The 26,488-nt window shown below is 37.3% G+C and overlaps 2 protein-coding genes across 3 annotated transcripts; both read right to left on the reverse strand.

The window, feature by feature from the left end:
* Positions 1-524: 524 nt before the first annotated feature.
* Positions 525-14,500, reverse strand: LOC141365220 (kinesin-like protein KIF28). 2 transcript variants are annotated; one of them, XM_073869188.1, is made up of 11 exons: positions 14,329-14,500; positions 13,392-13,498; positions 4,631-4,686; positions 4,300-4,491; positions 3,889-4,092; positions 2,865-2,900; positions 2,303-2,530; positions 2,067-2,221; positions 1,511-1,622; positions 888-959; positions 525-773 (listed from the first exon to the last, which is right to left on the reverse strand). In XM_073869188.1, exons 1-11 carry the CDS (start codon positions 14,418-14,420, stop codon positions 738-740), a joined length of 1,290 nt encoding a protein of 429 aa, XP_073725289.1. In that variant the 5' UTR covers positions 14,421-14,500; the 3' UTR covers positions 525-737. The 2 variants fall into 2 exon arrangements, with proteins under 2 accessions (XP_073725289.1, XP_073725290.1); XM_073869189.1 differs by lacking the exons at positions 13,392-13,498; positions 14,329-14,500 and adding an exon at positions 6,916-7,359.
* A 55-nt stretch (positions 14,501-14,555) lies between these two features.
* On the reverse strand, positions 14,556-25,850 carry LOC141365413 (protein ELYS-like). The gene is given in 24 exon segments (XM_073870018.1): positions 14,556-14,730; positions 14,842-15,032; positions 16,114-16,248; positions 16,362-16,418; positions 16,502-16,625; positions 16,952-17,054; positions 17,137-17,241; positions 17,328-17,468; positions 17,634-17,723; positions 17,837-17,927; positions 18,037-18,165; positions 18,247-18,308; positions 18,396-18,577; positions 18,705-18,743; positions 18,745-18,835; positions 18,920-19,070; positions 19,173-19,257; positions 19,351-19,467; positions 19,565-19,766; positions 19,902-20,082; positions 21,241-21,494; positions 21,950-22,048; positions 23,161-23,318; positions 24,764-25,850. Coding segments are annotated over 24 exon segments (3,111 nt in total). The 5' UTR covers positions 24,913-25,850.
* Positions 25,851-26,488: the final 638 nt, after the last annotated feature.

The raw sequence follows: 26,488 nt of genomic DNA on the forward strand, positions 1-26,488 counted from the left end.
TAAAACTAAAGGAGCTGCATGATGTTATAAAAGAACCAGTTTGGGCTTTTGAAGATGCTTTAAAGGTGAAAATGCATTAACAAAAAAGAATAAGAGTCACGCCCTCTTTTTTTCGTATACATTTGTGTGATGTAATGCAAATCTTCCCACACAGTGACGCAGATATATGGGGGCATGTTTGAATGAGGCGTTTTAAGAAGGTGAGGATTTTTTAAAGAATATCTCTTTGGGTTTGAGACTTTAATCTTTGTGACTTTACTGCTTTTAACACTCCAAAAGAAAACATGAAATCACATCATATGACCCCTTTAACATCTGAAGAACCTTTCGGTTTCACAAAATGCTCCTCAAATGTTTTTAGACTATAAAAAGTAAGAAATTGTGAACTTTATGCAGCTAGGTTAAAATGTACTTTTAGCCCTTAGCTCTGTGTTGTGCAATGTAGTTCATTGTATGCATGTAACACCATGGTCCTGAAGAAACATCAACAGCACTGCTACATATGATTGAAATGACAATAACGCTTTTCTTGACTTAAACCCAAAAATGGTTCATTTATTGTTTTTTCTATGTTGCATCTTTATTTTTGTATTACTGAGTCAGTCTTTGTATCGTGGCCACCTCACATACTCGTTTCATCATCTGATCTGCGACCTTCTTGACCCAGTCGGCTCAGTCTCAACAGCAGTTTGGCATTCTCTGCTTTGAGTTCCTTCACTAAGCGTTCTGTAGGACTTTCATTCACCACAGCTCGATTCTGGATTCTCTTTGCCCTAAATAAATGGACATTCTGATAGTAAGTAGTAAGACAATAAAGTCTACAACTATATGTATATTAGACTAATATACATAGAATACACTCAAATATAGACTTAATGTAAACCAACCTCTCTGCATATCGGAGTGTAGAGAGCGACTGACTCTTCATAGCAAATTTCAGCAGGGCTTAAAGTTGCAATCTGTTTATTAATACAACATAGCAATGTAAAAAAATTCATTGTTTCAAAGCAGCTTTGCAAGAAAAAAATTCAATAAAATAGATAGTATGCTTATTAAATATATAGCATGCATACAGAATAAATCACTTGGCATTATCGCACTTTTTATTGTGCTCATAGACAGAAAGACCGCAATGCTACGTACACACCAAACGCGGGGCATCGTGTTACTCGCTCCAGATTACTCGCGGGATTTAACTTCTTGTCATGCAAATTTTTTGCCTGAGTTGAATATTTTCAACTTGGGCGAAGACGCGTTTGAGGGGAATAGCGCGCGTTTTCGCGGTAAGCGCTCTGCGCCACCCAATTTGCTTCATTCGCATCACCCCCTGCGAGTTTGCATCTATTCGCGACTTTGCATTGACTTTGTATGTAATCTACTCGCGCAAGTCGTTGAAATTGCGTTTGGTGTGTAGTGCCCATAAGGTAGTAAAACAGTGTACATTTTCTTTGACTATGTGCACTGTTTTTGTGAATTCACAAAATATTTTTGTGAACAATCATTTTCTTACCATGACAGTTCGACTGTTGCCACCGAGGGCGGACTGCAATAGTTTGGTAAGGATGGAGTCCCTGTATGGAATATGAACCACCTTCTTCCCAAGAGCCATGTCTGCTAAAGCACTATAGAGACAAACAGAATAGCACTTTAAACACAAATCTGATTATTTGATGCCTGTCATTATCCAAATTAAAGTGGTTATATAGTGTTTAGACCAGGGGTCACCAACGTGGTGCCCGCGGGCACCAGGTAGCCCGCACAGAGTCTGTGAGGTGCCCGCCAAAGCACATTCTATTAATAGTCTCAACTGTAATATTTATTCATGACATATTTTTTTATATTAGCTTGGCTTGGTTTACGTATGTTACAATTTTAAACAATACTAAAACATATAAACAAGTCAAATAAAATAAAATAACAAGTAAAACAAAAAAAGTTTAAGTAGACTATATCAAAAAGTAGCCCTCCAGATTGTTTTATCCATTGTGGTAGCCCTTGCTCATAAAAAGGTTGGAGACCCCTGCTTTAGATGTTATGCAGAAGTTATATATTGTGTATCCGCTGACCTAATGACATTTCCGAGGGTTGTTAAACTGAGATTTATAGCTGTCCCTTCCTTAAGCCTGTCAGCTTCTGACCCCGATGACCTTTGTCTCTCGCTGCCAGCCAAGTCCAACAAGTTAATGTTAGATTGTTTGGTGATGCACTCCTTTGAGAATATCTGCAGGTGCAATGACAGACACATCTTACCGTTGAAGATTTTGTTGAAAATCTAGAAAAATCGATTGCAGTCCAGTATCACCTGTTTGAGTTGGACGATGATGAGCATGTGCGAGCAACTGCTGTTGGCGTTCATGTGCGTGGCCACAGTGGTTCGGGTGCGTGTTCCCTGCTCCATCAGCTGCTCCACCTGTACCGCATTGTCACAGGGCACCCGCCTTAAACCCTCCACGTAGAAACCCCTCTGCTGGTCCTCTCGTACCCGAAGACCACCAGAAGATCGGTTGGCCTTTGATAGGAGATCTATAACCTGAGCATGGTATATATGGTATGTTTTAACATTACTAACCTGGATGACTGTAATCAGTAGCTGTGGCCGGTTGCATAAACATAGACGTGACGTTAAGACTGTGTCTTAAGAATGATTCTGATTAACTAGCAATTAGTTAGGGCTAATCAGTCTTATTATTTGGATTTAAATTAGACCCATCTACCTTTCTATGTAACATACTTTAAACAGTTATTGTTAGTCATGAAGAAAATAATTTATGAATAACTTTTAAGACTATTCTTAAAGTTTTATGCAAACGGCCACTGATGTTTGGTCTTAAAGGTTAATATGAGAAAGAAATTTGCATGCTTACCTGTTCGTTGTAAATTTCCAACATGCTGAAAAACACCTGAAATTGGGTTGACAAACAAGATTAATATTAACTCTTTCCCCGCCCCGCCATTGACAAGTTATCTTTTCAATTAGGAGTAAACATTTGCATGAAAAACGTGTTCCTGATAAGGTTTATGTTAATCTGTAATATCCAGTAGATGGCCAATTTATAAACCAACTCAAGCAAAAAGTTATTTACTCATTTTAAACTCTGTTTATGTTTTGATAATCCTTCTGAATCTGGTCTCTAACAAAATTCCTTCACAAAAATGCAATCATTTCAGCTTTTTGCAAAAAAAAAGTATTTAAGAGTTTATAAGCAAAGAAAAAAATACACATATGATGAAACGTTTTTTTTTTCCTTGTTTTGTTTGTTAAAAGCAGTTCTGTTCTTTCATTTGATATATTTGTATGTTTACATATTTTATAGAAAGAAATTCCTGGAAGGAATTTTTAAAAAATGCTGGCGGGCAAAAAAGTCTGACGGGGAATGAGTTAATACTAAAGGTTTTTTTTTGTAGAATGCGTTGACTAGCTCTCTATTAAAGTTTGCCGTAGTCAATACATTTTATTCCTTAAAATTCATCAAAATTACATATTTAAAAGTTAAAAAAAACATCTATTCATGTCTTAAAGTAGATTAATTGTAACTGCACCCTTGAGTCATTTGAATATGCAGATATTAAATATGAATATGCAAATGAGTCCCCGCTTCCACCCTTGTTCAACACATTAATGTGATTGGTTATAATATGCTTGTGACGTAGAAAACAGAGGCATTTAAAATCACACCGTTCTAGGAAACTAAAATATAAGAGAAAATATTTGCACATGGCTTGTCTTAAAGGATATTAAAAATAACCCTAAAAAAAACCTTTCAAAAAGTACACTTTTGTTTCTAAAGGGGGCATATCAGTACCGAAATGGTACACATTAGAATCTATTTAATGGGTACCACCAATACAAAACATCAATGTTTTGAACAGTATAATGTATCTACCCACCTGACATTGCCTGCTGTCTTGTGTGCTCCTGAAAAACTGAAAGAGTCTTTCACAGAGAGTGGGTATCAGGCCTTTATTTGGACCATAACCAACCATGGAGTAACTCTTTCCAGAGCCCGTCTGTCCATATGCCAATAATGTGGCATTATAGCCCTGCAGTGCATTATCAAGGATACCCTGACCCAAACCCTGAAACACATTTGCCTGTGAGGTATCACAGGAGATCAGATAAAAAAAAACTTAGTTTAGCTGCTCAATGTTAATAGTTGTGCTATATGACAGAATTATAATAAAACCCAACTTTACAACAAACACACCCATTCCTTTAATAACCAACTTTGGCTGTAAACAAGTACAAAGATGCATTATTGTTTACTAGGTGAGTACAGTATAAAACCTAATGTCTGTTACCTGATCTGCGTAGCGCCCACCTGTCTCTTCAGGTACAAACAGACCATCTTTGTTTCTGGTGAAGCCACTGTGGGACCAGTAAGCGTAGTCAAAAGTGAAGGTGCGGCTGTTGGGTTGGTTGCGTGGATCTTGAATGCTGATGTTGTTGGAGGTCATGGAGATAATACAGCGACTACCTGCATCCCGTTCCCTCTACATAACCAAAATATAAAGCATTAACAAGTTGAGTGTACTTGATCATCAAAGACAGCAGCCAATCAAAGCCTACAAACACACAAAAAAAACATAAAACAATTTTAAGCATTGCAGTATTTTACATGATGATACTGACCTTATTAAAGGGTCTGACTCGGACTGCCACTTTCACACAGTCCTTGCTTGACATTGCTTAAAACGGACCCAGAAAACACAGTGTTGTGACAGAGCGGCACGCTGAAACCTGAGCCTTACGTTAACTTTCGATCAGGGCCAAGCAAAATAAATAATACAAGACCTACTTTCTGTAAGGATCACTTTCAGTATCCATGCTTTAACAATGTATATGAATCATAGGGTTACATTTTATTGCCTTTTCTAGTTTGGATTGTTGCAATTCTCAAAGAACAATTTCAAATTTGATGTTCAAAACCACAATGGATATTGCAGGTGTTTTTTTAAGGCAACCAGTATTACAGAATTGCATGAACAAAACCTCTTAACAAAATTCTGACCATTCAATCCTAATCAATGGTTTTTTGAGTAGAAGCATGCTAAGACATGTCCTTTACATGTACACTCCACTTTTTTTTGGAAAATATGCTTATTTCCAGCTCCCCAAGAGTTAAACATTTGATTTTTACAGTTTTGGAATCCATTCAGCCGATCTCCGGGTCTCGCGGTACTACTTTTAGCATAGCTTAGCATAATCCATTGAATCTAATTAGACCATTAGCATAGCGCTAAAAAATAACCAAAGGTGCAATGATATTGGAGGTGCAATGATATTACGCAGCGCCTGTCTGAAAATAGTCCCCTGCTATTGAACGTTACCAAGGGGACTATTTTTGGCTGCTGTGTAATATCATTGCGCATCCTGCAGCCATGTTACAGCAGCAAAGTCCTTGAATATTACGCCGGAATAAGAGTATAGTTCCTAGCCATATCTGCCTAAAAATTAGCAACTTTTAACTTTCCGTTGGTCTTACTACACGATGTAACTACAAAAGAGTCAAGTTTTAAATAGAAAAAAATATTGAAACTTTTTGGTTATTTTTTAGCGAGATGCTAATGGTCTAATCAGATTCAATGGATTATGCTAAGCCAGGGGTGTCCAGACTTTTTTGTGTGGTGATCTACTTTTAAAATGATAACGCCGACAAGATCTACCTGCTAAAAAACACAGTTACATTTTTTAATGACAATTTAAAAGCGTATTAGGACTATACTGCATATCTCTGCATTGAATTTAAAGGAATATTCCATTTTCTTATAAGAAAAATCCAGATAATTTACTCACCACCATGTCATCCAAAATGTTTATGTCTTTCTTTGTTCAGTCGAGAAGAAATTATGATTTTTGAGGAAAACATTGCAGGATTCCTCCCATTCCAATGGACCCCAATAGACACCAACAATTAACACCCAACTCAACACGTAACAGTTTTTTTCAAACTGAGTTTCAAAGGACTATAAACAATCCCAAACGAGGCTTATCTAGCAAAACGATTGTCATTTTTTACAAGAAAAATAACAAATATACACTTTTAAAGCACAACTTCTCGTCTAGATCTGGTCGTGATGCGCCAGGTGACCCCACGCAATACGTCATGACGTCAAGAGGTCACAGAAGACGAACGCGAAACTCCGCCACAGTGTTTACAAGTGTGTTGAAAGAGGACCGTTCCTACGTTGTTGTATGTCAACTGATACTAATTAATGTCAGTTTATTGTTTAAAATGGTTCGCAAATGTGCGTTTTATAACACGTGATCTCCCTACATCACTACGCATTTACGTTAGGTCGCGATGGACCGGACCTAGACGAAAAGTTGTGGTTTAAAAAGTACATATTTTTATTTTTCTTGTCAAAAATGACAATCGTTTCGCTAGATAAGACCCTTATGCCTCGTTTTGAGATTGTTTATAGTCCTTTAAAACTCTTACATGTTGAGTTAAGTGTTAATTGTTGGTGTCTATTAAAGTCCATTAAAATGAGAAAAATCCTGCAATGTTTTCCTCAAAAAACATAATTTCTTCTCCACTGAACAAAGAAAGACATCAACATTTTGAATGACATGGTGGTGAATAAATTATCTGGATTTTAAAATTGAATATTCCTTCAAGGCTGTCCCCATTAGGCTAACGTTACTCCATTCTTTTTGAGGTGTTAAAAAAAGTCCTTGAGTACATGTCAAGTACTGCTTAAAATAGCGGAGATGCAGTTTAGTGAAACAAACTAGAAAAAGACACAGTATCAGAAGCCTCTCTTTAAAAAAAAAAGAGCAGTGCGACGCGGCTTTCTATTGCTAGGCAACCACCGAGTCAGCTGTCTTGTCAATCAAATATTGAAGCGTGAGCGCTCTTTTGATGTTAACTGTCATATTAGCAGAAACTTTAAAAAGAGGGCGCTTGCTCTGACCTTGTTTGAGGATGAGAGGTGCACAAACACACAGGAGAGAGTGAGCGAGTGGAGTCCGGTTCTTCAAAGCAACTGTAAACTTCCCTTACCACAACGTAAGGCCCGCCTCTCCCCTCATTCGATTGGACAATGGAAAACGCGAATGACGTCTCCAGCGTTCCTTGCGCGTGCGGCAGCCGGCGGTAAAAAGTTTAAACATAGCTTAAACACCGCGCAAACGCTCCCTGTCTATGAGGTGTGATTTGTGCAAGTTTTGCAACTCACTAAGCAAACAGACAAGCGATCAAACGTATATACGCTCGCCTGCCGTCTGGCCAAAATCCCATAGTATTCAGGCGTCAGACGTAAGATATGAGACGTCAGACGTCACGGTCACATGTCGGAGCTGTGCTCAATTTTGCGCGGACGTATTGAAATTAGGCTTGTTCGACTTCATGCGGCGCCGCAAGAGCCGACAGCCGGATGACGTCAAAGTACCGCGAGAATGATTCAAGAAATCATATTTCATCTCGCTCTCGCGATACTTTGACGTCATCTGGTTGTCGATTATTGCGGCGGCGCATGAAGTCGAACAGGCCTATTGATAATTTTTTACTTTGCGTCCGGATAACGTACGTGCGGTTGAACGTCCGGATATTAAATACTATTATCATCTTTACTTACTATTGAGTTCTTAATTCGAGATATAAAACCAAGTTTGAAAAGATGAAAAGAAACAAGTGCTTAATAAAACATTCATGCATTAAGAATGAATATCAAACTGTGTAGGCCTACTATTTAAAACGTTTAGTTTTCATTCACTTTTGAGGGCTGTAAAACCACTAGTAGACACTAGCAAATAATGAAAAATGTGTTTGTTTGTTTGTTTTTTTATATAGACTATAGATAAACTCTTCACTTTACAGTTTTTCTCGCTTTGGTGCATTTCTCACATCACTATTTACATTTGCACAACAGTTAGTTCAACCTCCACAACATTTAGTCATTTGTGCACATCATAGTAGCAGTTTCTCATTCCTTCGAACAAATTGCAAATGCTTTTGGACATGCATCAATTGCCTTTATACAATTCTCTGCTGTTTTATAACATTATCATTTGCTTATGTCATGTCAGTCAAAATTAAATATAGCCTACTTGTGACTGCTGAATAGTCATTCCATATAAAACTAATAGTCATCATTTCATTGTTTTCATTTGCATATACAAAAATGTTGAACTAGTTGTCAAAATCATTTTTTTAAATCTTTTTTTTCCCGGAAATGTCTCCTAAATTTAACAATTTCTCAAATTATGTGGCCAGACAGAGAGGAATGTCTGGATGTTCATGAATGATTGCAGTGCTATGTTTGTGTTCAGTTCCAATATGTACTGCAATATTGTTTACAGTAAGCTCTACCCAAAGGGAGTTTTTGTTTGTTGTAAATAAGGGTGTATTTTTTCCTTTGCGCAATGCTGTGAACAAATTAGCATATGCAGTAAAAATGTGAAACATACATATTCAGTGTCTTGTACTCAGTTACCTCACTAAATACAGTAATGTGTAACTTTACTGTATTTTTCAAATAGCTGTGCAAATAGTATATAGTGCTGTCCTCTTGAGCATTTGCAGGTAGTGTCACCAAGATCTGACTTTTTTGCATTGAAAAACATTTATAACGTAAACTGTCATAATGAAAACATGGTTAAGCCATTTGACTATCTTGTTCATAAACAATGGTGTCAGGACTTTTCATTTTGATGACAATGACACTTTCATTGACATGAATACTTGCTTTTGAGAAATGACCTATCCATTTTGAGCAAGTGACACGCTTTTGGAGGTTATCAACTAGGTTTTGCAGTTTGTACTAATTGTTTTGAGAACTGCATTAACTGTTGTGCAAATGTAAATAGTGATGTGAGAAATGCACCAAAGCGACTGAGAAAAACTGTAATATGTTGCCTAATGTTGTGAAAACAAAATAGTGTGACAATAGTCAGTGAAAGCCAAAATCATAAACACATTTGGATTAAGGTCTGGAGAATGTGAAGGCCAGTCAATGGCGTCAATGCCTTCATCGTCCAGAAACTGCCTACAGACTGGCCAAATGAGGTTGTGCATCATGTATCAGGAGGTCTCTGCACTGCACCAGCATGAGATCTGACAATAGATCTGAAGATTTCATTTTGATATTTCATAGCACGTAGAGGTCTGTGAGACACTCCGAGAATGGTCCTCCCTAAACCACTCTTACTGTTGCCTGTCCAATGTATCTGTTTTCAATTGTATTTGCAGCTAAATATGTATAAAGTTTTACAATCACTTATGCTTCCGTACCGGGTTGGATGATATTCCCGAAGGTTATCTGACTTTGTGTAAAGCTGTGATGATTTTCTTATTTTTTTGAGCAGTAATATATATATATATATATATATATATATATATATATATATATATATATATATATATATATATATATATATATATATATATAGATATAGATATAGATATATAGATATATAGATATAGACATATAGAGATAGACAGAGATAGATAGATAGATAGCTAGATAGCTAGATAGATAGAGATATATAGATTGATAGAGATATTGATAGAGATAGATATAGAGGGTAGTACATGTAATCAGATCCCAAAAATCAAGAACTTGTATTTAAATTACATTACATTTTAAAATATATGTGTATTCTATTAATCTTCACATACTGTATATAAAGCATTGTAAAGTGTCATTGAGTCAGTCCCATCATTGATGTTTTCTAACAAAATGTGCTTGCAACGCAGTGTTAACTGTGGTGAAATCTGATCTAAATACATATTTTATGGCTGATATGATGTTTATTTATTTTTGCATACGTGTCAAATGCACTTACAAACATGTCTTGTTTAAAATTGGCATATATTTTCTTGCTCTTTGTACGGTGTCAAAATAGTACAATACTATCCTACTTAAATGTGTGATATCAAATAAACATAGGTCAAATGTAGATGTAATCATAAAGTACAAAATGTGTAATCTAACATATTAGGTTACTGACTATACATTTTGGCATGTAGTTTGTAATCAGTAACTGATTTCAATTCTTATGTAATCTACCTAGAGCTGGATATATACAATATTTCCATATAAAGTGGAAGATGGTTAAGGTGGTAGTGAAATAAGTAGGTCTAAAACAGAAGAAATCTAAAAAGAAAAAAGATTGTTATTTAATATTTTTCTGAAGATGTGATGAGTTGATTGGGATGAGGTCAGAAGTGCTGGAAAATATGTAGTGTTTGGTGTGCCTTCAGGAACATATTTGGGGAACATTGACATGCCTTTTTGTTTGGTAAAATACAGTAAAAATGTGTACAAATAAGTATGACAATCATGATTTAAAAGGAGTGCAAAGTGAGCTTAAAACGTATAGTACAGTAATCAAATTTCTGTTGTGTAGGCCTACTGTAAAATGTTTGGGTAAGATTTGGTAGGCCTACTTTAAAGTATTTGTATGTCTGTTAATGACCCTTAACCCACAAAGGCTATAAACAAAATGATTTTTCCCCTGAATCAAGTTAATTGGGGCCAAGCACCGAGGTGCAAGGACCCTATTGTTCCTCAATGAGTCATTACATCTTTGATGTCTTTCAGGTATGAAGTTTTTCCTATATTTGGTAAATACACTTTAAATCTAGATATTTTATTGTTTTTAAATGAAGATGATGATGTATGGTTTCAACTATTCTTTTTACTGTTTTTATTTTTATATTAATTTTATTGTGTAAGCCGAACAGCACATTGGTCAACATTGTTGTGTTTAATGGTGCTACAGAAATAAATTGACTTTGAATAGCCAAAAGGTGGCGCTGTGATCCACCTTGTTTTCTCAGTGCCAAACAATGGATTATGTAAAAAAAATGGACAATAAATACTTTATGGACAACACATAACAGAGGCCATACACTGTTTTTATGCAAGGCATTTTTTCATTTACATCATGTGACTTAATACGTGAAAAGAATCTGTAAGATTGTACTGTTTATGCCATGTGTTGCTATCCTATTGAATAAATGTGCCTTTGGGTAAGATATTTCTTAAATGATTATTTTAACTTTTTTGTCATTAAAAGTGTAACAGGTTTTAACATGTAATTATAATAAAAAAATTGACCCGGACGTATGTAGCTTCACACGTACGTAGTATCACATGTTCATTGATCACGACTTTTGCTCACGGAAAAGTACGTGACCATCGGCACGACTGATTGCTTAGTTTGCAAAGCAGATGCACAAATCACACCTCATACCCTGTCCATAGAATATCATTCATAAAGGCGCATGCAACTGCCATAAATGCTTTTGGTGTGATTGGCCCCTCTCATAATACCTATTTTGCCCTCTGTTTTCCGATGCTCATGGAGCATCATATACAGTTAACTTATGTGCGATCTTCCGGTCGATCGCGATCTACGTATTGGACACCCCTGTGCTAAGCTATGATAAAAGTGGTACCGCCAGACCCGGAGATCGGCTGAATGGATTCCAAAACTCTAAAACTCAATTGTTTAACCCTAGGGGTGCTGGAAAATGAGCATATTTTCAAAAAAAGTGCAGTGTCCCTTTAAATGAGGCACTGTTTATAATTCGGGGTAAAAGATGTGAGCTTGATGTACAAAATACAAAAATGCTTTAATCTTGTTTACAAGTCTTGCCCTTTAGAAAACATATTTTGCATCAAAACAATTACATAAATGAAAATACTGATGATGTCACAACAATCCAGTAAAGAAGTGGAAAAAATCTCTTTAGAAATGTAAATTATTTGTATTTGAAAGCAAATATGCATTACAACAGAGTTCACAATGCTCTTTTAAATATGCATCTGAACAAAAATAAATGTACATTATTTGCAATGAACAAACTTGGGGTTCTTCAACTTAAAGGTGCAGTGTGTAATTTTTAGAAGGATCTCTTGACAGAAATGCAAAATATATAAAACTAAATTATCAGGGGTGTATAAAGACCTTTCATAATGAACCGTTATGTGTTTATTGCCTTAGAATGAGACGTTTTATCTACATACACAGAGGGTCCCCTTACATGGAAGCCGCCATTTTGTGCAGCCATGCATACAGGAGCCCTCAACAGACAAACTTTTTTACTAAGTTGTCTCCATCGATGACATGTTTGTCCGATGGTTGCTACCGTAGCTTCTCTATGTGTTTCAAAAGCAAGAGGTGAGCATTGGTTGCAATTCGCAACCTTACCACTAGATGCCACTAAAATTTACACACTGCACCTTTAAGACCTCATGATAGAGGAGACTAAGTGCCAAGTCCAGCAAAATGTCCATCCGTTTAAAATAGACCATCTTGTTACACTTAACCAATGCAAGGTGAACCACATCATCCAAGCGGTGGAACCCATAAACCTTGTTATTGTTTGATCCGGTTTTACATTTCCTACACAATCCGTTCTATAAACAAACCAAGTAACAAAATAGTTCACAAGTATCAAATTTTATTTATAGCATCGCTAAAAGACTATTTACTTTTGCATTAGTAGAAACATTTAAAAACTAAGCCATCTTTTTTGGTCCTCAAGTCCCTCAGTAAACAGTTCACCTAGATTTTCTCTTCTTTTTTGGTTTGACAGCTTCAGTTTCCACTGCATCATCTACCGGGCCATTGTCCTGTGACAAATAAAAAAACAAATAGTCTAATCCAGCTCTTTATATACACCCTCAGTTATCTTTAAATAAAATGGCACCTTATTGGACTTAAATGGCACTAACCTCTTTAGGATGGGAATTTACTGCATCTTCATTTACTGCTTTTATGGGTCTCTGTCCAGTCTGTGGTTGTGAGTCTTCTTTATAAATGGTGTCTCTAAGTCTTCTAGATTTTTTTCTACGCGTGGTTTTCTGTGGGGTCTTTTGTGCCTCTACAGGTACGTAATAAATTACATATTGGCACATACAAAAATACTTAAAACACATTTGAAATAGTTATTCACTATAAAATTACTATAGAACTAATACTATACATTACTAAACAACATTTCGGCAACGGTTGTTTTCACTATAAAAAGCAGTGTATTAAAGGTGCACTGTGTAAATGTTTAGCAGCATCTAGTTGTGAGATTGCGAATTGCAACCTACGGCTTAGGCCACACAGCTCTCCCCCTCCCTTTTAAAAATGCATAGATAAGCTACGGTAATCGACACAGGACAAACATATCTCTGAGACAACGTAGTGATGAAACAAGCTCTGTAAAGCATTTAAGGCTTGTATAGAAACATGAAAGTGACTTCCATGTAAGAGGATCCGTGGTGCATGTAGATAAAAATGCAATAAAAACAATACAGTTCATTTAGCAAGATCTTTATACACCACTGATAATATTGTTATGTATATTATTTTGCATTTCTGTCAAAACATCCTTCTAAAAGTTACATAATGCACCTTTACTAGAAATGTGTTCTTGAGCGTCTCTTACCTGATGTTTCCATAGATTCCTCCTCACTGTTCTTAGGTTCTTGTTCCACTGGTTCCACAAAGGGCTCTGGTAGATTTGGCGAGGGAAGATACTCTGACTCTCTGGGGCTACAGAGGAAATAAAATAAACACAGGGTTCCCACACATCAGTTAACTTCAAATTCAAGGACCTTTCAAGGACTTTCCAGGTGCAATACCCTCAAATTCAAGGACTAAATGTGGGAACACATTTCAAGTGAGAGCAAGGTTACATTGTGTTACCCTTAAAGATACATCGTTACAGTTCCCTTTCGAGGGAACTCACGCTGCGTCACTGCGGTGACACTTTGGGGATGCCTCCAGGGGTAAGTGCGTCTGAATGTGTATATCAAATTCAAACAATGGCGAGGCTTAACGACAAAGACAGGGTGACGCGGGAGACAGGAATTATATCGCTATCTGAAATATTGCCAAAGGCGGCATTACAGGGACGCAGGAAGTATGGCAAGGGAGACGCAGTTCCTTGTTCCCTTCTCAGGTTTTATACTCGAGACGTTTTCATTTGTCAAACACAACTACGCAAAAAAGCATTTTGGTATGAATCAACATTAGCATACATAAGATATAAGCATTTAAAGTGAACAGTTTAGCACAGTCTAGAATTTTTATGATATTATCCTACACTACACAGGGGATATGGAATTGCGTAAAATAAATTCAAGCACTTTCAATGACCTGTATCTATGTATATGTCAGCAATAAGGTACGAGAGGCTGTGCTGTATCGTGAATAAGTAACTTATTCACGATACAGCACTTGCCTCGAGTACCTTATTGCTTTTATAAAACGGTTACCACCCGTGATGTTAAATAGAACCGTTGGGTGAAGCGGTCATAGCCATGTTTTATCATGAATAAAGCAGAGCTATTGACCAATCAGAATCAAGGGTTGGAACTAACCGTGGATCCAAACATACTCCAAGGTTCATTATGAGGGTCTGGTTGACTTTAAGGGCAGAAACATAATTGGCCTGCTGGAGGTAGTGGACCATTAGCAGCTCTAGACTCTGGAAACCTCCAGAGTTTTTAAGGAATCGTTCCAAACACTCCTGCAAAAGTAAAATTGAAGACGCTCAAAAGATGATATGGTTAATGCACAATCAAGATTTTTGACAAAATATGGACACTTATACTGTCTCAAAGTGTTTTAAACACTCCTGTTCTTCCATGCCAAGTGGCAGATTCAGTAGCTCTTTCATCAGACCTAGCTCCTGGCACGTATTGAAGAGAAACTTCATCAGCTCTTCCATGTTTAACTTATTACAGCGCTGCCTTAACAACGCCCATGCCTCCACAATACACCTGTGCACCAAAAAACCCCCACCAAAATAAGAGACTATAAATCAGCTTTTTCTAAAGCACTTTACACATTAAAACATGGCACTCTATACAATTGATAGGGTGCATTTCTACCTGTTATGGAGCAGGACTGAAAGGGAAAGCTTGGCTTGGCTGGTAGTGCACAGTGGAGGCTTCATCACATGCAAGTAGCGTAGAGCAAGAGTGTGCTTCTGCTGACACATCAAAGCTTGCAGGACACGCTCATGTTGCCAGCTCCAAAGTGAGTGACTGGTGGCTGGATGCAAGAGCAGCTCCAGAGCGCTCTGGTAAGGGGAAATATGTCCATTAAACAAAAGATAGTATACACAAACTGATAGTAATGTTAGTTTCAACCAACATGCATATCTCAAATCTTCATACGAGTTCATGTTAATTATAAAACATGCTACATAAAATTGTTCATTAGAAATAATTACATATTAACTCTCTCCCCCATCATTGATGAGTTAACTGGTCAATTAACTCTTTCCCCGCCAGCGTTTAAAAAAAAAAGTTGCCAGCTAGTGCCAGCATTTCTTATGATTTTCACAAAAGTTTAATGCTTCCAGAAAATGTTCTTCTTTAAATTAAATATACGAACATGTAATATCAAATGAAAGAACGGACCCTCAGCTTAAAAAAAAAAAGTTTCATATTACCTTAATTTGCTTTTTATCAATTCTCAAATATGGGTAGGTTTTTTCCAAAAATACCAAATTTTGAGCAAAAAGCTGAGATAACTGCATTTTTGCAACTTTTGATAGAGATCCAATTCAGAGCGATGATCAAAACATACACAGAGTTTGGTGTAGGCGAATACTTCCGGGTTTTATAAGTTGGGTAAGAGCACCATCTAGTGGATAATAGTGGAAACATGGATTAACGGAAAAACTCGTCATTGGCAGGGAAGTTTTTTCTCTAAATTTACAAGTTAACTTGTGAATGTCGGGGAAAGAGTTAAGAAAAAAATTTCCCTGCCAATGACGCATCCCTGACAAGTTTTTACAGTAATTCCTTTAATCTTTACTTATCCACTAGATGGCGCTCTTACCCAACTAACTGAAGCATCAGCTAATTCTACAACATTGTAAACTCCATGTATGTTTTAATCTTTGCTCATTTATGAAAATGCAATTATTTAAGCCTTATTTTTAAAGAAACCTACCCATTTTCATAGGTTTTATAAACAGTATATTTATAGAAGAAAATTTTCCTGAAAGGCGTTTTGTTGAACTTGTGAAAAATCAAAACACAAAAGCTGGCGGGCAACTTAAAAAAAAAAAAGGCTGGTGGAGAATGAGTTAAGGGATAACACTGCACAAATAAATGGAAAGCAGATAAATGCCAAGTTAAAGCAATGCTTACCTCATGATCATGATGATCTAGCAACCACAGGCCTTGTACCAGTTTGACTAAACCAATGGGAATACCAAATGCGGTGGGAAAAGACTCACTACTTCCCATTAAAAAGTGGTCCAAATCCAGTAGGAAATAAATAACCTACGAAACTGAGTCAAGGAATAATCTTAAATGGCAGAACGCACAATATTTACACATTTTATACAATAGGAGTACAAAGATGCAGCAGAGTTTCAGAAGCTCAAAAAGGATGCAATAGCATGTTTGGCAGACTCCTCAACGTTTTCCAGCTGATATATATCAAGCAATGCCTGCAAGCAAATAAATAAACAAAAAATAAGTACAGCGGAGACAAAGTCTTTTCTTTTATGCACATCTAAAAGTCTTCACTTACATGAAGTGTCGGGGGAGGATACTGTCCAGTTCCACCTTCATCCCTTCTCCAGAGTTCAACAAGACGCTCCCCACACTGCGTTACCAGACCGTCAATCATTAGGCAGTCCGCACACCACTTATCCCTATTGTAAAGAAAAACTGTATTATTTTGTGGCTTTAAACTAGACAGAAATGACAAGAATTTATTAGGTAGAGAAGGTAGAAGTGATGGTCCGTCCATTTATCTAATGTGATGTACCGAGCACAATGTTTTATATCGTGTCGGACTTCTAGTGTGAACACAGAATGTACAGCGCTCTCTTTAAGCTTTCATTGATAAAACTAAAGCGACTGCTCTCCAGGTCTTTCATTAGTTTTATTTTGTGAGTTGCGTGAGCTCATTTCAAGCAGCGGACTCTGACATAATATTAGTTTGCATCAATTACCACCCAATGGCGCTTTTAATAACTTATCCTTGGCCAGTCTCTGCAGCTCTTCCCTTTGGCTAACGTAGTAGTTCTTTATAATAGAATGACTGTAAAAGGGCCTTGATATTTGCAGGACATCATCATCTGTGAAAAAGCATATGTACGTTTATAAAATGCAATAGACAAATGTGGTCAAAGACTGGTGAAACTCTGCAAGCAATCATACCAGTGCCCTCTGGAAGGAGGCCGGTACGGCAGAACCACAGAACCACCTGAGCATACTGACTAATCAAACTGGACACCATGCATTTGTTCATGAGTCCAACCAACCCTGCAAACAAAAATAAACAAATCAATTAAAATAAGTTCAACACAAACACCAACAAAGAACAAGATCACATATGTATATTTTGACACCTTTCTGTGTGAGCTCCTGTGCATCATTAAGCAAACAATGGAAGATGGTGCTGAGGTTTGCCAGCAAGCGTTGACTGTGCTGTAGGAGCTGAAGTGTTTGTGGATCTGTGAAATTTGTGAAGCTGTCAAAGAGTGGAGCACCTGGAGAGAGAACAAAATGATCAGAATGCTTTTAAATTGACAATAAGGGGCTGTTTATACCTGGTATTAAGTTGTGATCCGATCGACCAAAATGCATCTTAATACCAGGTGTAAACAAGCTCTAACACGTAACAAACAGAATTCAGATTGTGAAGGATTGCTTACATATTTCATCCAGCTCTTCTTTGGTGCGCACAACCTTGTTCCAGGCCCACTCCAGTATATAGCGCAAATTCACGGCTGCCCCCGCTTGCTCTGTGTGCACAAATGCGGCAAAGAAAGTTATAAGTATAGGTCATTTATTGGCATTAAAGAAAAAGACTATATTCTAAATATACTAAAACAAAGTACTAAAGCATCATTTTTACCCTCAGTGGTCCACTGTTTAATACAGCCAGTGATGAATCCCAAGGAGCTCGTCTCTACAGCGGTGCATAAGATGGCATCAAGTTGCTCTTCCTGTAAATACAAAAAAAAGTATTAGTTTCATAACATCTCTACTGTCTCTCAAGTTAGTCCTCATGACCAATCCTACACAAGGTAATATCGAATGAAAGGTGTGTTTGACCTGTGAGAGGCTAGAGGGCTGGACATCAGCAAGACGAGAGGACAGGAGACCAGACATAAGGCAGCGCGAGTATCCATTAGTAATGCTGTCGCCCAAACTTGGAGCCAGTTTCTTCAAGTAGCTCAGAGTCTGAGAGTGGAGAGTATGATTTTAATGCACAAGAATAAATAGAATTAGGCATACAATATAAAAGAGTGGATGAAAACGAACCTCTTTTTGATGACCAGAGCAAGTAAAGTGCACAATTCCAGTATTAAGCAAACAACTTCCATCTAGAAAAAAACAACAAGTGTTATTAGACATTTATAAAGCCAGTACACATTCCATAAATTATAATAAAAAATGAATCTGTGTCTTGCCGAAGTTGTAGGTTGTGGGATTAAAGAACTGCTCTGGTGGGGGGCAGGTGTAAGGCAGGCCCCTACTTAGACTGCGTTCATGAACAATAAGGTCCATCAGAGGACAGGAAGCAGTCATCTCTACCACAGAGTCAAGAGACCACACTGCCAGATAAGGACAATTTCTCAAAGATGTACCCGTTCTGAGCAAGAAACAAGAGAAAAACATCAGAAATCATAACATACAGAGCACGATTTACATATGCACAAACACGTAGGCCTTATGGAAGTTTATTACTGTTTTGAAGCTTTGGTCACATGTCCTCTTACCTTAGTGAGTCTGGCATCTGAGCATGATACCATCTGTTAATCAAAAACACCAATGAAGGTAGATGGCTGGCTTTGTCCGTAAGGCTTGACTTGCCAGCTAAAAATTGATACGCTTGTATCCGGAGATGCCGCTGAAGAAAAAACAAAAACTTGTAAAGTTGACCTGACATCAAGCACACTGCACGTAAACAATAAGGCTAGCCACGTGAACAAACCTTCATTCATGCTGTCATCGCGATCAGGATGGTGACGAAACTTCTCTATAGTCTGGCAGCCGATCAAACGAGTATTAGTAGTTTGAGCCCTGAGTGGGAACGCCGTGCCATTCAGGTCCTGACTATATCGCTCATCACAATACTCTAGACCCTGAGCATCAAAGTTTGAATCATTATCAGCGACAACATTGTATATCATAAGTTTGTATATTTAAAATGGATATTACAGAACTGCTTAGTCTATTTATTTTACCTCATAGATAATTTTCCCTGAGGCCAAACACTTTCTCTCTCCAAAGGCCAGCTGTAATAAATGAAGGCTAACCACATCCCCCTCACTGAAACAACAATTTCAAATCATAAGGTGCAATGTACACACTAAAAATCGAATGGGATGGTTGTGTCCTTGGTCATAGAGACAGCAAACTTACTGATCCTGTGCTGACTGCACGGCCCACAAATAGCAGCAGTTTCGGGGATCATTCTCTGGTTCCTGGAACGTGAACGCGTAGACGGGCACTCTGCCACCCTCTAGCCGTGAGTGATATCTGGAGAGCAAAAGAGGACAGGTTCATGTTTACTTTAAAGTACAATGAAAGAGACTTCATTATTCTGGTTTTAAAAGTACTCTGAAGTTTCACTAACTCTTTTTTGAGGGTCTTCATGTTCCAGAGCTGCAGGTAGCCATCAGCAAAGCCTACAGCAAGCTGGTTGGTCCGCTGTATATACTGCAGCGCTGTTACCCCTGTATCTGTGGGGCTGCTGAGCTGCAGGCACAGGTGTCTGCCCTGCTGAATCGCACCCTCTCTAAAGCGTGAGATCTCAGAGGGAGAGACCACTTCCAAATCTGTGTCAAAGCACACACAAAAGTAATTTGAGGTTAATATAAATTTGAGCTGCCTACTGATGTGACATCATTTTAATATAAAGCCTTTGGATATTTTTTAAGGCAAAAAAAAAACACCATGTGTCACAATCTCACCTGAGGCTTCCAGTTCACTCTGCCTGCAAGACAGGTCATCCAGACAGAGGTCAACCAGCAAAACGTGACCGACATCTGTTACCACAGCAGCAACTCCAAAGAACCAACGTAGACTCTGATGCAGATGCTGTGTGCTGGCACTGGCCCCTCCATAGCTAACCAAGGGCTCAATGGCTGTTATCTGTTTAAGACAAGGAGATGGTGAGCTTTTTGGTCACCTTATCATCCACAGTAGTCTCTATGCAACAACCGGTGTGGAATAGTTAAGCACTGGTTCTTGGTTAAAAGCACTAATGGCGCTTTTCCATTGCATAGTACCCCACGGTTTGGTTTGGGTCAGCTTACTTTTGGGAGCTTTTCCACTTGGTGCAGTAGGTAGTACCAGATACTTTTTTAGTACCACCTCGGTCGGGGTTCCAAGCAACCCAAGCTGATACCAAAACGTGACGCGAAAACACTGTAAATCACTTATTGGTCTGAGAGAATTGTCACTACCAGTGTCATTTCTATAATGTAAAAGATTAGCTTTACCCTCATGCATGCTTGCTCCGTCTCGAGTAAACCTGTTATCATCTGTGCTTTGCTGTAAGTTCCTAAACTCCCTTTTAGCGATGAACACATCCACAGGTTGTGAATCAGGAACACCATAACAGTTTTTTACCAGACTTTTTGTTTGTGGCGGCACATTCGCGACACGCACTTCCGCATATATGGTTAAATGCAACTTAAATGAAGCTCAGCAGAGGGCGTCGACTGACGCCACGGGTGTTTGTACAGAAATTGTCATGTGAAGCAGAGGTAGTGATGAACGCAATGTGCAAGCAATTTTTATTTTGTAGCGGACTGAAAAATAAATGAATCCATGGGAATGTACAACGACGCTCTCACATGATGTCACATCAGTAGGCAGCTCAAATTTAACAACATGCTTATAATCCCTCCCACTCCGAATTGTTACTAAACTCGATGGAAAAGCTAACTAAGCCAAAGTGAGGTGAGCTGACCTGACCCAAACCGTGGGGTACTATGCAATGAAAAACAAATTAACAAATAATAAAAGTTTGTGTTTGCTTAATATATGCGTGTATACTGTAATTATTATGTATACATAAATACACAAACATTTATGTATATATTTAAGAAACACTTGTATGTGTGTGTTATATACACATGCATAATTACTACATACAGTACACAAAAAAACACAAAAACAAACTTTTATTTTGTGTGCTATTAATTGCGCGACAGCCCTAGTCTCTGCATTTTAAACATCAAGGCAAGAAAATACAGCAATCCATGAAACTCATCCATAAAACACAATAAAGCTGTTCACACTTACCTTGCCAGGTATGACCACAGCCTTGACAACACGGGAGATGCCAAGATCATAAAGGCACAACATACTGCCTTCACCTTCCTCCAGACCCACGAGAAGCCCTGTTCGCTTTAGCCAACAGAAATCCCGCACGGCCAACACCGTGGGCGGATCCTCGGACACCCCGCTGAAGCGGTAAGCGGAGACACGCTCGCCAGTAACTGCATGGACCACCTCCAACTGGGGCCCGCAAGCAAGCCAGGCCAGTCCACTCTTTCCTGATGGCAACAATTGAGAGAAACTTAAAGACGTTTGACATTATTCAAACAAACACCATTTGTCATTACATTAATTCAAACAACTAGGCATGGGCCGGTATGAGATTTTTGCGGTATGATAACCTTAAGCAAAAATACCACGGCTTCAAGGTATATTGCCATTGCAACACTAAAATGTGTTATTTTCAGACGTCTACAAACAAAAAAGTTTACTGGACGGGATATATTTTTTATAATTTTATTAAACATATATTAAATGTAAATTACATGACTAACTACATGTGTAAACCCAGCTCATACATTGCAAACCCTATTACAGAAAATGTTAGTGGTTTGACTGTTTAAAACCTCTGTATACCTTGAAACCGGTAAATGGCACATGCCTACAAACAAACATATCCATAGTTTAGTCATTAAAACATACAATCAGGGTAAAGCAAGTAAGCAACACTCACCAACAGTAAATCTTCCATGCAGTACGGAGTCAAGCGTAACTTCATCCTCTCCCAGAGCGTCTATCGTCACTTCTGGGAAACTCAGCAAGCTGCTGGTGACTTGGGAGAAATTATGTTAAAAATCTATTAGCATTTCTTGAAAAATAAACTATATAGCAGCATATAGACAAAGCATAACAAATACAACATGCTGTATCCTAGTATAAACTCATGATGAGATTTACTGAAAAGACTATGGACAAAAACAGCAACTGGCAGCACATTTGAACTTCCTAATGGACAGTTGCTTCACATTTGCACAGTGCTAAACATACAAACTCTTATTTTGTATCTGAACACTGTTCCTTTGTATATCTGGGTAATAAGTCAGATAAAACATTACGGAGCGGTTTCCCAGACAGGGATTAGACTAGTCCTTGACTAAAATAAATGTAAGAGCTGTCCAAACTGAAAACATCTTGTAGTGACATCTTAAAATACATTAGTGCCCTTTGTTTTGCCTCAAAATGCACACAAGTAATGTTTTAGTAAGGTATGTTTGTTAAAACTAGTTATATTTCCCAATTTAAATAAGGTCTAGTCCTGGCTTAAGCTAATCCCTGTCCGGAAAACCACCCCTATAAATATTGTTATTAATTTAAAGTCAAAAGCCAAACATTTAGAAGCAATTATGACCAAATAGCTTATTAAATTAAAAAAGCCCATTTCCACTAGTAATGAATGATTATATTGCTGATAACACAAATAATGATTTAAGTGAAATCTGAATGCCATTGGAAAATCATCCACTACTGGTCATCCGACGCAACCACAGCACTTTTTGTAAGGGTAAAATACTTTATATAAATAATTTATAGTTTTCCATATTTTTACCACCTTATTACCCCAAACGTATCATATTGTTCCCTTATACCTACAAGTATTATGTACTGTAAAGGTTATACTCTCTGTTGTTACAAATAGGTACGTTGTAAATTCTGTTTAATTACGCGGTACATCGCGGGTCTTCATATGAAGCCTTGCCCATGGTTTTAAATTAACTTTTTAAGTTAGTATAGTAGCAAAAAATGATAATTGATTCTTACACTTTAAACGACTTTACAGATACTGACTCACTTACACAGTTCATGTCAAACTCTGATTAACACAAATATAATAAACACATCTCATTTTACTTTATAGTTAATAACAGAAGAAATGGGTTTACTTACAGGTCTCCATGGCGGTGAAATCCGAAATAAGGTGAACCGGCATCCCCGCGGACTCCACAGCTGGCATCCGAGGACGCCTGCTGTTTTGTCCGCGGTGAACCTCCGGTTCCTCCGGTTCACCGCTACGGTCCGGGCAGCCCCAAAAAAACAGGACCAATCTGTAGAGCGCCAAAAAAACCCGTGCGATTAGCCGGCCAAAGAATGGCCGGCTAACCGCAGCGGGGTTTTCTGGACCCCTATAAATCATTTAAAAAAAATAAAAAATAACAAAAAACAAACTTAAACACGTTAAAAACAAAACACGCCAAACACAACCCAAAACACGCAGAAGAACACACGCCCAAAACACAAATAACACACCCAAAACACACAAATAACAAGCCAAAAACAGTCAAAAACACGCCGACTTCAACTTCAATCTCTAGAACTCCTAACTGTAAACCCACAAATTTTCTGCAATTCGTGCGGTCTTATATAGCCTCTTACAGTGACGAAATAATCACACACGCGTGTACAGTTCCAATAGCGTCACCTCTACTGTGACATCACCTTGTGCGCCTTAGAAATAGTTTAAAACGTCAAACTGAATTTTAACCCCAATAAATAGACAAAAAAAAAAAACAAAGGCAGAATTTTGTATAAAACAGTGTTAAAAAATAATAAGCACAAGATAGACTTCAAGATAGATATATTACAGAGAAAAACTATAGACCATTTTGCCAGATGTAAACAACACTGGTCCAAAAACACTTCCTCTTGTTTTATTTTTTTTTTTTTAGTTAATATTTATTTTACATTTTAATTCAATTAATATTAATATTTTCTTCAGTGTTATAAAAATTAAACAGGAAGTGCTTCTGGATCAGTGTTGTTTACATCTTGCAAAATGGTCTATAAACATATTCTCCATTAAATTGTCCTTCGACCCAAAGCTAGGCCTGTCATATAAACACATAAATATTAGCCATATATAACATAATTTTAATTATCATTGCAGTATTTCGTACTGTCTTTACTGTATATGAAGTGTTTTCTATAGGTTATGTTTGTATTGTAATTACATGTTGTTGTTAACTGTAAGACTCTTTTATTTTTAACATTCAGTAAAAATTTTCTCAGACTATATAATTCTTATAAAATAAACCCTAGCTATCATCCGAAAGAAAATAGTGACCATGTATTGTTTTCATATTAGTGGCTATTAGTGTGGGCTAAACATTCCCCAAATCCATTCACAAAGTTTAAAACGTAGAAAATGGATTAAGGTTTACAGTGTTGGGCAGAAACTAGTAACTAGTTACTTTAATACTTTCCCTGGTAACTGGTAGTGTAATGATTTACTAAAAAACAGATACATTACAGTTACCATCCAAAAAGGGCTAGTTGCTACTAGTTACATGTTTAATTGGCACCAGCTTGAGCCTGTTGCAAATTTTGGTATGTATGTTACTGCTTTATTACATTACATAACTTGTTTAACAAATAGTTTGAGGCCGTTGTACTCTTCATTTATCTGCAACTTTCATGGATTCACAGACTCACAAAACTTTTTTGGTGGGGGGTGCAATAGGAAAGTAATATAACTAGTAGTGTAACTAATTACCTTTGGCTGGTAGTAATAAGTACATTTACATTTAGCAGATGGTTTAATCCAAAGCGATTTACAAATGAGGTGGAAGCAATCACATCAACAAAAGGGCAGCAGTACATAATTGCTCTGAATCTTGTCTCGGGCAACCTAACACAGTACATGAGGCGTGGTTATTTTTTATATAAAGGAAACATTATGAAAGAACAGAATAAGAGAAAAAGTAAGGGTAGCAATGCAAGGTCAGGTGTAAATGAAAGTGATGTGTCTTCAGTCGATTTCTGAAGGTTGCCAACAACTCTGCTGCTCTTGGATGAGGGATGCTCACTGGAGATGGAAATGATGGATCAGGTCATTTTCATTTGTCACATCTACAAAGAAGCACACTTTAGGGCTTGCTGTACACTGTCTGTGGTAAATACACTAGACAAAAGTATTGGGGCGCCTCCTTCTAATAAACATGTTTATCTATTCCAGTAATTCTTTAAAAACTAATATAAATGCTATACCATATAATACCACTTCAAAGAGTCTTTTTGATTTTTGTTGCAACAGTTTTGGAAGTGCATTTTTAAGTTCCGAAATGATTATACAGTACGTCTCTGTGCAAGTCATTGATAGGTTTAGGTGATGAGTGTTTGGCTAAAAACCTTTGAGGTTTCAAAGGTATTCAGCTGAGTTGAGGTCTGGGCTTTATTCAAGAATTAAAACCTGTTTTTAAGAAGGATGCCTCACAATTATGTCTAAATTATGTCTATATAGTTTATGTTTGTAGCCTACATTTTCGAAATACTGCTAAATTTTAAGTCTAGACTATCATTTTGAAAAAAAAAGATAATTATCAAATATATAATCTGCAGAAAAGTATTACTTGTTCCCTTGTTGTCATAAAATGCGAAAATTGCAACTGTCGTTATTTTGAAAAGAAAGTTTGTGTCCCCATGTAAGACCCAATAGGATGGCCGAACAGTATGATTGAAATAGTTTGAACAAATTCTGCTTGACTTAGAGGTCTGAAACTCATGTTCACTACAGAGGACAAAAATCAATTGCTGGGACTCAGGTGGCTATATTGATATTTATTAATCATTACCATTTGACAGTAGCAGAATAAAAGTACAATTTTTTCACTAGAACTGTACTTAAGTAAAATTATCCATCTTTAAATATACTGTAAAAGTACCAGTTACTAAAAATATTTGCTCAACTAAATGTAACAAAGTAAAGTCCACCTCTGATGTCAAGATTCACAGCTGATAACCATATTAGGCCTACATACATTTGAATTATTCTTATGGCTCAAATGTTTCAATATTTATTTGTTTGTTAATCCAAAATTACTTGTTTATATGATAGTAAATCTTTAGAATAGTCTACTTTATTTGTATAAACTTGTTCATGTATTTGTTGAAAGTCTAAGGGATGGTTTCCCAGAAGGGGATTAGCTTAAACCAGGACTAGGCCTTAGTTTAATTAGGAAATATAACAGTTTTAAAGGCACTAAGGGGCGCTAGACATGTATTTTTCACGCTTAGCGCCCCTAGAGGCCACACGCTCCGCAGCACTGTCGCAAAGGAAAAGAACTGGCCAACCTTAAAACTAAACTAAAAACTAAACCTTTAAAACGCTAAATGATCAACATTTTGAGGCATCAGAGAGAAACGCAGTCATGTTACAACTATCTGATGAGGAACTCGTGGCAGAAGCCATTTCTCAATCTGAAGGCTGCAGCCTCCGGAT

Source organism: Misgurnus anguillicaudatus, chromosome 7 (genome assembly GCF_027580225.2).
Source record: "Misgurnus anguillicaudatus chromosome 7, ASM2758022v2, whole genome shotgun sequence".
Taxonomy (NCBI): domain Eukaryota; kingdom Metazoa; phylum Chordata; class Actinopteri; order Cypriniformes; family Cobitidae; genus Misgurnus; species Misgurnus anguillicaudatus.